The sequence below is a fragment of the Procambarus clarkii genome, chromosome 54, assembly GCF_040958095.1.
Source record: "Procambarus clarkii isolate CNS0578487 chromosome 54, FALCON_Pclarkii_2.0, whole genome shotgun sequence".
Taxonomy (NCBI): Eukaryota; Metazoa; Arthropoda; class Malacostraca; order Decapoda; family Cambaridae; genus Procambarus; species Procambarus clarkii.
In genome coordinates this window covers 17311097-17323713 of record NC_091203.1, presented here as the reverse complement: position 1 = coordinate 17323713, position 12617 = coordinate 17311097, and the positions used below count along the sequence as shown (strand labels likewise).

The following is a 12617-nucleotide window of genomic DNA, read 5'->3' as shown; positions in this document are numbered from 1 at the left end:
TCCACCTGGAGAATAGAATGGCCCTGGGCAGCAAGGATATGTTGAATATCGTCGTGGCAGTCGCGCAGGTCCCGAACACCGGTCGCAACATGGGGCGGGAGCAAAATAGTGCCAACACTGGCATTCAACTGAGCGTTCTTCGAGACCCGAACGGGGGTCTCGCCAAGGCAGGATAAGGCAGCCAAGCGGGAAGCGGCATCCTGAGAAGGAGCAGCAACGACACGTTTACCGAGACGAGTGGGGTTGAAAGTAATGGAGGCATCCACGGAACCAACGAGATGTCTATGGAGGGAGAAATCGTCGGGAGGCGCAGAACCAAGAGGGAGGAGATCAAAATATTTGGCCCACGAAGCGGGACCAAACAAGGCTTGATAGGTAGCAGAACTGGAAGGAATCGAGCGAGGGCGGCCGTGACGAGGACGGCGGTGAGAACCCCCAGAGAGAGAGAGGGGTTAAAAGGCGCAGTAGTTACAACTAGAGAAGGAGCCGCGCCAGGGGACGAGGTAGTCACCACCGGGGGCTTGGGGCTCGACCCAACCACAGAGGGGGGAGGGGAGCCAGGGGAAGGAGTCAGAGGCCAAAGGAGGAGCAAGGTCGGGGCCCAATGAAGTGGAGGCTACAGAGCCCGGTCTTCCAATACGGACCGACCCGGGGGCTTGGTCGCCCACCCCACGAGCCTGAGAAGGTAAACCAGGCGCAGCCGAAACAGGGTTTATCATCATGACGAAATGAAGAATTCATTCACGAATGTGCCCCCACACCCACCATGGAGCCACAATTAGAGGCAGGACACCCAACAAGAAGCTATCGCCGATCTTGCCGGGGCCTCCTAGGGGTGCGTCGTAAGTATACGCCCCACAAACGCCACCTTAAGAAACCGACAGTCCGTCGAGATCGGGTTCAGTGACGAAATGGGGATTGACAATAAAAGGTTCCCCTCGTTCTCTACGTCGGGTACTGCAGTTCTACGGGTGCAAGAGTATGCCTCCTCAAGCACCCGGGCGTCAAAATAGAAGAAGTCCAAGGGAAGAACCAGGGAAGAACCAGAACGAGCAAAAGGTCGGCAGGAAACGGCAAGCAGATAGGAGAAGAGGGGGGAGAAAAACGAAACAGAAGGAAAAGGAAAAGATGCCCAGCAGAATTGGTGAGGACGGCAGCAGGAGCACAAGGCTAGAAAAGGACAGACGACTGTCCCAAGGAGCATCACACTCCGGCAGCCGCCCACTAAGCCCCCACACGGCGACAACGAGCTGAGCGGGGAGGGGGACGTTCACTGGTAGATTCTTTTTATAAAGACCTATAGCAGGCAGCTGAAATAAGTTTTTAATGCAATTTCATTGTTAAACACTTCCGCTATACAAGGGGGTAGTTTATATACTAACAAACATATTTAGAAAATTCACAGGTCTACTAATGAAATATAAAAGATAGCGTTTTCACCATAAATAGTTCCTTCTTGCGTAGAGACCGTGTAACCAGGGAGCATTCCGTAGTAAAAGTCTTCAGCGCAACTATGGTATACAAAGAACTGCTCAAGATTTCTTTACATTGTTGAACGATAAATATTAGATTATTAAAATTTTAAATAAAATTGATCGTTTTATCAAGTCTTTATTTCAGGCAAGACAAGTACAATAAATTAAGCATAGTATCTGGCGGTGGTGGAAGTAACTGTAGTAGTTACTATTTGGGTGATGGTAGTTACTATATCCTGCACGAGTTCTTGTGTAGATACCACAGGGACCGTCTGGATCTGCAAAATACAAAATTATTCACGTTTGTGTAATAAAGTTAATGAACACTTCCACAAGTTCAAGACTACATAGTTACCTCATGAGTGACAGCCACATGGGTGATGGTCTGCCAGTATTTAACAGTATCTGTTGTGGTAACAAACTGACTGTAGACGGAGACCATTGTGCTCACTGGGTAGACCCCCACCGTAGCAGTCACCAACACCACCGGTGTGGAGGTGACCCTTATCACAGAGGTCACCGTCTGTGGCTGCTGGGGAACAAACTCCCATTGGGTGGTTGTCTGGGTGACCGTTAGGGTGATCGCCGTCTGCTCAGTAACCCAGACGTCAGAGGTTGTAGTCTCCCGCAGAGTGTGGGTCAAGGTAGTCTGGAATATTATACACCATTACCAAATTGTGAAGTATAAATAACAGGTTGGTTGAGAAGGGTAGTACCATGGTTACCAACCTCAGTGGTGACGGTGGAGGTTGTGGGGGTGACGACTGGCAGGGGCGCGTGGGTGCCGTAAGGTTGGTACGCCTGACCCTGGATCTGTTAGTGAGCAATTTTTAGCTTCTTTCAAAATTGCGTTTAATATTTGCAAGAGTATAGTGTAAAAATGTTAATTACCTGGGCGATACAACCGAGGAAGAGTAGAGCAAATATCGCCATCTGTATGGAAGAAAAGGCAGTGTGTAATTAGAAGTCAGAAGAGTTATTAGCTACCACGATCAAAAAATTATTAAAAAGGCACCAAACCGGGAAGGCTATGCAGCACCATCAAATGTGCAGAATAATCAGAAGGTGCTAAATATCACAAAGGATGCCAATTCGAGAACTGAAACGCACAAGGCGAACAACATCAAAAGTTTTAGATTCGCCAGGAACTATAATACAGGGACAAGCGACCGCGAGGGATGGTCAGAACGTAAGATACGCTCGTCCTGGAAGCCAAGATATTCAATAAGGACATGCATAACCATAAGAATGACAATACAATTAGGACAACAAGGAGCAGAGTAGCGCCCCATTAAACAACCGTGAGCTAAGTGCGTATGGCCAATACACAACCTCGCAGAGTCTTTTTCCCACCACCAGTCATGGTGGTAGGATGATCCTGCCAACGTTAAGGATGGAGAAATGAATAACTGGCTTAAAGTCTAAATAAGGAATACCTTTATGGGAGATGGGACCAGAGCAGACAGCTTCCCTGGCTGCAGCCAGGGAAGCTGCACACAAGCAACCGCACGCTCTAGCAACACCAATATGGCTGGGAACCCAGCAAAACTCATCCTACTTAAATTTACTGTGTATAGGAAACAGTCAATGCTGAATCTGTACGACCACTGGATGGACAGGATTAAAGGATCCAAGAGCCATGAGGGCACTGCCAGAGTCAACAACAATCACAAAGGAAGATTGACAATGACAAAGCCAGACTCGAAAAGCGGAGAGAATAGCATAAAGTTCTGCAGTAAAGATGCTAGTCTCCGGAGGTAGGCGACACAAGTGTGGTCAGGAAAACAACAGTAGCCAACACCGTCTGCAGACTTAGACCCATCGCTGAAAATAGAAATGGAGTTAGAGTGTGATGAAGAGTGTTCAATGAAACTGGTGTTCGAGAACTGCAGGAGGGGCAAGAGCTTTAATAATATGGGCAAGGGATAAACAAAATTTAGGAAGGGGGACCCTCCAAAGGGAAAGGACAGAACAATACGAGGAGAAGCATCGGTAATACGATTCTAAAGAGAATCTTTTAAGACAACCAGACAGAAAGAGGCAGTGAAGAGGAACAGGCGCTACAGGAGGGATAAGAGTCAAAGAACGACAGAGGCGAGGGTAAGGATGTTGCAAGGACCACACATGATATCGAAGACAAGTGATCACAGCGGTCCTGAAGAGATGGGAAGCCATTTTCAATATACAAGCTGGGGGCGGGAGTCAAAATAGAGTCACCAGAGCCGAGGTACAAACCATTATGGTGCAAAGCATCATGGCTGAAAATTAGAAGAGGCAGAAGAGTAAGCAGGGTAAGCATAATAAGTTTTGACAGTACGAGAAAGGAATGTAAAGAGGAGCGTGCGCCTATCCGCTCCAGAAGTATGGCACAAAAACCTTTAGGTTGTTAAGGGCCTTAGAGCATTCAACTCGGGTAAAAGTTATGGGGTAACCAAGACAATCGAGTTTCAAAGATTAACCCCAAAAGCTTAACGGAATTCCTGTACACAAAGAGGCGAATGATCACCACCGACAACAGAGGGCAAGTTCGTCGACAGAGCTGAGAAGACGCAAGAAGGAAGAGGAAAGAAGACCACTGAAGGCAAGTATAAAAAAAAAAAATTATAGTGCTCAGAACACAAACTTGGGGCACACCCTTGCATTGCCGAAAAAAGAGGAAGAGAGTGGCTCCAAGCCTCACTAAAGGCACGACGAGAGAGGAAGCTTTGGAGGAAGAGAGGAAGATTACCAGGAAGGACAAGAGAACGAAGTTGGGAGAGAATATGATAAGACACCGCCTGGACATGAGCCTTTTCCAGGTCTAAAAATACGGCAACAACGGAGGTCATCGCAGCAAAACCAGAATTAATATAGAGCAAGTTCATCAGCACATCTATTGTGCCGAGGCATTTACGAAAAACCAAATTGAGAAGGGGAGGTGGTATAGTGTTCCAAGAACCACATCAAATTAACGTTAACCATACGTTCAAAGAGTTTGCAGACAATTCTAGAGGGCAATAGGTCAGAAGTCCTGAGGGCATATCCCAAGAAACCATGGTTTCCGCACAGAGAGGGCGTCGTCAGTCTTCGGACTGACGACGACTCCTAGACCCGGTTATACAGACTCATACCTAGACGTGCACAAAGGGAGATTGCAAAGCATTTAATGAATGCCATCAGAGCCCACTGCCGTAGAACCACAGAGGGCCAGGGCAGATAGAAGTTCAGAGAGAATGGATCATTATAGGGAAGGCTGAGATGGGTACGGAAATCTAAAGGATGAGATTCAAGAACAGGATTAAGGAAGGAAGGACGAAGATGAGAACCAGAGCCAACATGAAAAGTGGGAACCCAGTTCGGCCGCAACCTGCACCGGGTCCAACACAGGAGTACCACGGAGGTGAAGGACCGGCTAGACATAGTGAACGAAGTTACCCACTATCTTGTGGATGTGCTTCAAGATCTGCAACAGGTGATTTTCGGACATAATGGTGGCAACGCAAGACTGCTAACACTTAACCGTACAGATGGTCCACTGCACTCCTTCCGAAATAAAAGAATCTGCCGGCGGCAGTGTCCAAGCTGAACGGTTACAGCAGACAGCCAGAGCACATTCGACATTCCACTAAGGAACGCACTTCTGCGTGTCCCTAGAGGTAGAATGAGGAATACAGTGTCCGACCATAACAAGAAATCTTCACAACCCGAAGCGGCAGACGGTGACAGCCGCGAGGGGATCTAGTGAAAACTTCCACCTGGAGAACAGAATGACCTTGGTCCTCGAGGATGTCTAATAGCCTCATGGCAGTCATATCTCTAACACCAGTTGCAGCATGATGCGGGAGGAGAACAGTGTCAACACTAGCACTTAACAGTTTTATGGAGATCCAAAGAGTAGTCTCCATCGCAGGAAAATGCGGCTAAGCGGGTAGCTGTATCCTGAGAAGCAGTGAAGACATTTGTACCAAAACCGGTGGGGTTAATTTAACAGGCATCAACCTAATCAACAAAGTTTTTATAGAGGGAGAAATCTTGAGGAGGTGCAGAACCCAACTGGAGGCATCATTATTTAGCCCCATGAAGTAGGACCAAACAACGGTGGTATGCATTAGTATGAGAAGGGATCGTGCGAGTGCGACCGCGGTGAGGACGGCGTCGAGAACCTCGAAGTGTTGGAAGGTGTAGTAGTTATATTGAGAGACCAAGCCGGGCCAGGGTAGATACCAGAGGGTGCTTAGGGATGAAACCAACCACAGGAGGGAGGGAAGCAGAGGCATCAGGAGGAGCAGCAAGGTCAGGTCTCACAGTGTAGCATGGGTTACAGAGCCCTGTCTTTAAACAGGGCTCTGGTTGATACCTGGTTGATGGGGTTCTGAGAGTTTTTCTACTCCCCAAGCCCGGCCCGAAGCCAGGCTCGACTTGTGAGAGTTTGGTCCACCAGGCTGTTGCTTGGAGCGGCCCGCAGGCCCACCACAGCCCGGTTGGTCCGGCACTCCTTGGAGGAATAAATCTAGTTTCCTCTTTAAAATGTCCACGGTTGTTCCGGCAATATTTCTTATGCTTGCTGGGAGGACGTTGAACAACCGCGGACCTCTGATGTTTATACAGTGTTCTCTGATTGTGCCTATGGCACCTCTGCTCTTCACTGGTTCTATTCTACATTTTCTTCCATGTCGTTCACTCCAGTACGTTGTCATTTTACTGGGTAGATTTGGTACTTGGCCCTCCAGTATCTTCCAGGTGTATATTATTTGTTATCTCTCTCTTCTTCTTTCTAGCGAGTACATTTGGAGGGCTTTGAGACTATCCCAATAATTTAGGTGCTTTATTGCGTCTATGCGTGCCGTATATGTTCTCTGTATTCCCTCTATTTCCGCAATCTCTCCTGCTCTGAAGGGGGAAGCGAGTACTGAGCAGTACTCGAGACAGGACAACACAAGTGACTTGAAGAGTACAACCATTGTGATGGGATCCCTGGATTTGAAAGTTCTCGTAATCCATCCTATCATTTTTCTGGCTGTCGCCAGAAAACAAGTCGGCTCGGGGGCTTGGTCGCCCACCCCACGAGCCCGAGAAGTCATAAGCGGAACAGTAGTCATCGGCATGAAAATAAGAATGAAGACTTTCCACCAATGTCCCCTCCCCACCATGGAATCAATTAGAGGATAAGACACCACAAGAGATATTTTGCCGGTGCCTCCTAGGGGTGCGTCATGAGTATACCGTTCACAAACGCCACCTTAAGAACCGTCAGTCCGTAGAGATTGGGGGTTCAGTGATGAAAGAAGGATCGATAATAAGCGTGACCCCTTGCTCCTGACATTGTGGTACCGATAGTTGTACGGGTGAGAGTATGCCTCTTCAAAAGACCTGGCGTCAAAACATAAAAAGGTCCAAAAGCATAATCAAGACTGGCAAAAGGCCGGCAGGAAGTGAATTGGAAAGAATAGGAGAGAGGGGGGGGGGGGGAAGGAAGAAGAAATTAAACTAGGAAAAGTAAAAGCAACTAATTATCAATAGAAGGCACCAAACCGGGAAGGCTATGTAACACCATCAAATGTGCGGGATAATCAGAAGGCGCTAAATATCACCAAGAATGCCAATACGAGAACAAAAACGCATAAGGTGAACGATATCAAAAGTATCAGAGTCGCCAAAAATTCTATCGAGGGACAAGTGACCACAGGGGACAGTTGGAAAACAAGACATACGCTCATCCTGGAAGTCAGGACATTGAACATGGATATGTATGACCGTAAGAGGGACAATGCAATTTGGACAATAAGGAGCAGGGCGGCGCTTCATTAAGTGACTGCGAGGTAAACGGGTATGGCCAATACGTAATCTAGCCAGAGTCGTTTCCCACTGTCGGTTACGGTGGCAGGAGGAAAGCCACTGGGACACACGACTCTTAAGAGTACGCAGTTTATTACCAAGAACAGAAGACCAACAATGCTGCCAACGGGCAAGGATGGAGGCACGAATAACTGGGTAAAAGTCTGAACAAGAAACACCTTTATGGGAGATGGGACAAGTGCGAATAGCGTCCTTAGCGGCAGTATCCGCACGCTCATTTAAAGAGACGCCAACATGGCTGGGAACCCAGCAAAATGCAACCAACTTAAATTTACTGGAGACAAGAAACTGCCAATGTTTAATCTATGACCACAGGGTGGACTGGATTAAAGGACCCTAAAGCCATGAGGGCAATACGCGAGTCAACTACTACCATGAAGGAGGACTGCCCCCGGGAAAGCAAGAGACGAAGAGCATAGAGAATAGCATAGGGTTCTGCTGTGAAGATGCTAGCCTCTGGAGGAAGGCGACACATAAGTGTGGTCAGGAAAAACAACCGAGTAGCCCACACCGTCAGCAGACTTTGACCCGTCGGTGAAGATGGGAACGGAGTGGGAAGAAAAGTGCTCAAGAGGCGTTCAGAACTGTATGGGTGGTAAAAGCTTTAGTGATGCGGGTTAGAGAAGTACAAAATTTGGGAAGGGGGGACCCTCCACGGGGGCAAGGAGGGAACAATACGAAGAGAAACATTAGCAAGACGAACCGAAAGAGAATCTTGTAAGCGATACAAACGGACAGAAAGAGGAAGGTGGTGAAGAGGAACAGGAACTATAGGAGGGGTAAAAGTCAAAGCACGATAGAGGCGAGAGAGGATGCTGTAAGGATCGCACTAGATAGCGAAGACCGTAGTGATCACGGCGATTCTGGAGAGACAAAGTCAGTGTCAGCGTACAAACCGAGGGTAGGAGTGGAACAAGAAGTACCAGAGCCGAGGCGCAACCCAGTATGGTGCAAAGGATCAAGATGGTAAAGAGTAGAAGGAGAAGCAGAAGAGTATGCAGGGCAGCCATAATCAAGCTTAGACAGGACGAGAGAGGAATGCAAATAGAGGAGCGTGCGCCTATCCGCTCCCCAAGAAGTATGGGACAAAACCTTTAAGTAGGCTTAAGTAGGTAAGTAGCCTTAAGAGGTTAAGGGCCTTAGAGCATTCCACACGGAGGTAAGAGACATGGGGGCGACCGAGACAAACTAGTGTCAAAGAATAACCCCAAAAGCTTCACGGAATCTTTGTACTCAAGGGGATGACCATAAAGTGACAGAGGGACGAAGAACGATCCGCTTCCGAGTAAAAATCATGGAACAAGTCTTAGTAGTAGAGAACTTGAAGCCACGATTGGTGGCCCAAGATGACACGGCATCAATCGCAATTTGAAGCCGCCATTGAAGGAGAGGCGAATCATCACCTCGACAGCAAAGGGCAAGATCATCAACATAGAGAAAACACCTGAAGGAAGAGAGGAAAGAAGACCATTGAGGTCAACCAGAAAAAGTAATGTTCAGAACACTAGCCTGGGGCACACCTTCGTATTAACGAAAAGAGGCAGAGAGAGTGGCATCAAGCCTGACTCGAAAGGTACGAGGAGAGAGAGAGAGAAAGCTTTGAAGGAAGAGGGAGATTACCACGAAGGCCAAAAGAACGAAGTTGGGACAGAATATGGCATCTCCAAATCGTGTCATAAGCCTTTTCCAGGTCAAAAAGGACAGCAACAACCGAGGTCTTCGCAGTAAAAGCAGTACGAATATAGACCTCAAAGTTCACCAGGACATCAGTCGTGCTGCGGCACTTGCTAAAATCAAATTGAGAAGGAGAGAAGTGGTGATGGTGTTCCAAGAACCACATCAGACGGACATTTACCATACGCTCAAACAGCTTGCAAACAACTGTTTAGAGCAAAAGTCCTTAGGGGACGTACCGAGAGACCCTGGTTTCCGAATAGGGAGTACAATGGCATAGAGCCAGTCCTCAGGGATGGACGACTGCCAGACCTGGTTACACAGATTCAGTAAATACTGAAACGTGCACCGAGGGAGATGGCGAAGCATCTCATAATGAACGTCATCCGAGCCCGCTGCCGTAGATCCGCAGAGGGCCAGGGCAGACTGAAGTTCAGAAAGAGAAAGGATCGTTATAGGGAAGGCAGAGACTAGTGTGGAGATTTAAAGGAGAAGATTCAAGAACAGGCTTACGAAAAAGGAAGGATTGAGGAAGACTAGAACCAGAGCTAGCAAAAGAAGTGGGAGCCCAGTTCGGCCGCGACCTGCACTGGATCCCCCACAAGAGTCTAACGGAGGTGGAGAACCGGCGAGACATCTGGAACGAACTTGCCCACAATCTTGCGGATCTTCTTACAAATCTGCGGTAGAGGAGTATCGAACGCAATGGTGGAGACAAGATTTCCAACTCTCGTTTAGCAGTACGGATGGTCCTACGGGCCACCGTACTTGCCTTCCGAAACAGAATGAAAGAAACAGCCGTCTGCCGGCGGTGGGTTTTTTTCCAGGCTGCACGCTTACAGCGGACAGCCCGAGCACAGTCCGCATTCCACTAGGGAACACACTTCCGTGTGACCCGGGAGGAAGAGCGAGGGATAGAGCCGAGGGCAGCTTTGAAGAGTGTCAAAAAAGAAGGAGGGCGCGAGGAAGAGGCAGAGAGGAGAGGTCAGAGAGAGAGTAGCAAGGAAGGTGAATAGACACCAGTCAGCCTTGGCAAACTGCCACCGAGGGAAGGAAAGGTGAGGGTGGAAAGAGAAAAAAGGAAACGAGGATGGGGAAATGATCACTTGTGGAGGTGATCAAGAACCTACCACCCGAAATCTAAGTAGAGGGACGACGAGCAGAGAAAGATCAAGACAGGAAAGGGTGCCAGTTAAGAGAGTACACGAGTGGGCTCACCAGAATTCAGAAGAGATAGAGATGAAGCGAGGACGAACGGTGCGAGAAGACAGCCTCGGGGGTTTGTCAGAACATCACCCTAGAGGGAATGTAGACAGTTGAAATCACCCAAAAGGAGCACCGACTCTGGCAAGGATTCCAGGAGGTGCTTAAGATCAGGAAGGGAAAGAGGGACATTTGGAGGGAGATAAATTGAACAAACTGCATACCATTTACTTACAAAAACACGAGCAGCAGAGCAATGGATAGGGGACGAAGGGAATTTCAGAACGAATTAAGAGAGCAAGAGTTATGGGCCCCAGCAAGAGCCGAGGGGGGGGGGAAGAATGAAAGGAATAACCACGAAAGTGATCAGGACGAGCACGGGTTCCTGGAGACAAACACAAAGTGGCATAAACCGTGTAATGAGAAGTTGGAGTTCATGGAAGTTGGCATAAAATCCACGAATATTCCACCGAAGAATATACATTATCTAAGAGAAGGGACAGCAACAGAGAACAAGAATTAAAGGTAAAAAGGAACACAGTGTATTAAAGAATCTCAGGAGCAGGGTCGGGATCAGGAGCAGGGTCGGCAAAAATCAGGGTTAGGGGGCATGGGTAAACTTAGTAAGGAGAGGGGGAAGGGAGCGAGAGAACAGACCAGAGGCGGACTGACGGGGTCCGGAGGATGAGGAGACAACAGAGGGGCAGGCAAGGACAGTTTGAGGAGGGGGAGGGGGCAGAAAGCAGGGAGTGCACCTCAGGAAGGGCAGCAACAGAGGGAATCGGGGGCGGAAGAAACCTCCATATCAGAGACAGGGGGTTCAACTACAGAAATGGGAGGGGGATGTAGTGACAGTCGGAGGGAGGGGGTGAGGAAGAAAGCGAAACCACCTTACCCGCCGGAGAGGAAGAAGGAGAGGATCCAGGCTTACGTTTCTGACCGAGACAGGCGTTCCAGTAACAACGTACCGGGCGACAGACTATGGTCTCAGCAGGAGAAGAGGAACGAGAGCAAACAACACGAAGGTCGCTGGGAGGATGATGGATATCAGCCTGGACCGACAGGTGGCGTGGCGGGTCAAGAGACTGGGGGGGGGGGGGAGGGACGGGAAGAAAGAGTGGGGGGGAGATGGGGAAGACAAAGGAGACATGGCGGACTGGGTAGGAAGGGGGGAAATCCCAGATGGAGAACCGGGAGGGAGACTATCTGGGACAGGAGGTAAAGGAATAGGGGAGGCGGTGGTGGCCAGGTTTAAGGCCTGGAATGGTTGCGAGACTGAGGAAGACGGGAAGGACGAGGAAAGGTAGAACGCAACACGCGAGCTAAGGAGACGCCCGCGAAAGGGGCGAGACGACCTTTTGGTCTCGCTTCAGGAAAAAGACAGACGATCACGGTGCTTCAAGTTCAGGACGGCTTCGAGTTTGTAGTGCATACACGAGCGTGAGAAGGTAGGGTGGGCTTCACCGCCATTGAGGCAGGGAGCCTGGAGAGAAGCGCACTCTGACTTAGAATGACTATCGTCCCCACACAAGGGGCACAGATACACAGTACTGGTGCATTTGAGGACACCGTGCCCGAACTTCCAACACTTATTGCATAGTCTAAGAGAGGGAATGTACTCTTTAACGGAGCATCTGGCACCAGCAAGAATAACATTGGGCGGAAGGGCCCTACTATCAAAGATGATTTTTATAACTAGAAGGGGCTGACGGCGATGACCATGAGGGGGTCGAGTAAACGTGTCCACCTGGAGGACAGAATGGCCTTGGGCTTCTAGGATATGTTTAATATCCTCCTGGCAATCTTTGAGGTCCCGAACACCAGTTGATACATGATTTGGCACTGTTGTCGTCCCACCAGTGGCATTTAACCGAACGTTCTTTGAGACCCAGACAGGGGTCTCGCCAATGCAGGACAAAGCGGCTAAGCGAGTAGCTGCATCCTGAGAAGGAGCAACGACGACATGCGTACTGTAACTGGTAGAGTTAAAAGTAAAAGGCATCTACTGAATCAACAAGGTATTTATGGAGGGAGAAGTCGTCAGGAGGAGTAGAATCCAGATGGTGGAGATCAAAGTATTTAGCCCACGTAGCGGGACCAAACAAGGCGTCGAAAGTACCATTACGGGAAGGGATCGTGCGAGTGCAGCCGTGGGAACAACGGCGGCGAGAACCCCCAGAGGTCACTGGGGTAAAAGGCACAGTAGTCACAATGAGAGACGAAGCTGCGCCAGGGGACGAGGTAGTCACCACTGGGGGCCTGGGGCTCGACCCAACCACAGAAGGGAGGGGAGCCGAGGGGAGGAGTCAGAGGTCAAAGGAGGAGCAAGGTTGGGGCCTGATGCAGTGGAGGCTAGAGCCCGGTCTTCCAACACGGACGGACTCGGGGGCTTTGTCGCCCACCGCACGAGCCTGAGAAGGTAAAGCAGAA

The 12617-nt window shown here is 49.3% G+C and overlaps 1 protein-coding gene across 5 annotated transcripts in view; it reads right to left on the bottom strand.

The window, feature by feature from the left end:
- Positions 1-1598: 1598 nt before the first annotated feature.
- The window catches only part of LOC123771385 (uncharacterized), a 37308-nt gene continuing 26289 nt past the window's right edge, over positions 1599-12617 (bottom strand). For 3 of the 5 annotated variants that reach the window (XM_045763893.2, XM_069305147.1, XM_069305148.1), the window contains exons 2-5: positions 2367-2408; positions 2205-2288; positions 1831-2124; positions 1599-1753 (exon numbers count right to left, since the gene is read on the bottom strand). In XM_045763893.2, coding sequence (XP_045619849.2) covers positions 1640-1753; positions 1831-2124; positions 2205-2288; positions 2367-2408 — 534 coding nt within the window. In that variant the 3' untranslated portion in view covers positions 1599-1639. The remainder of the gene's footprint in view (positions 1754-1830; positions 2125-2204; positions 2289-2366; positions 2409-12617) is intronic. The other 2 variants (XM_069305149.1, XM_069305150.1) reach the window with 1 other exon arrangement.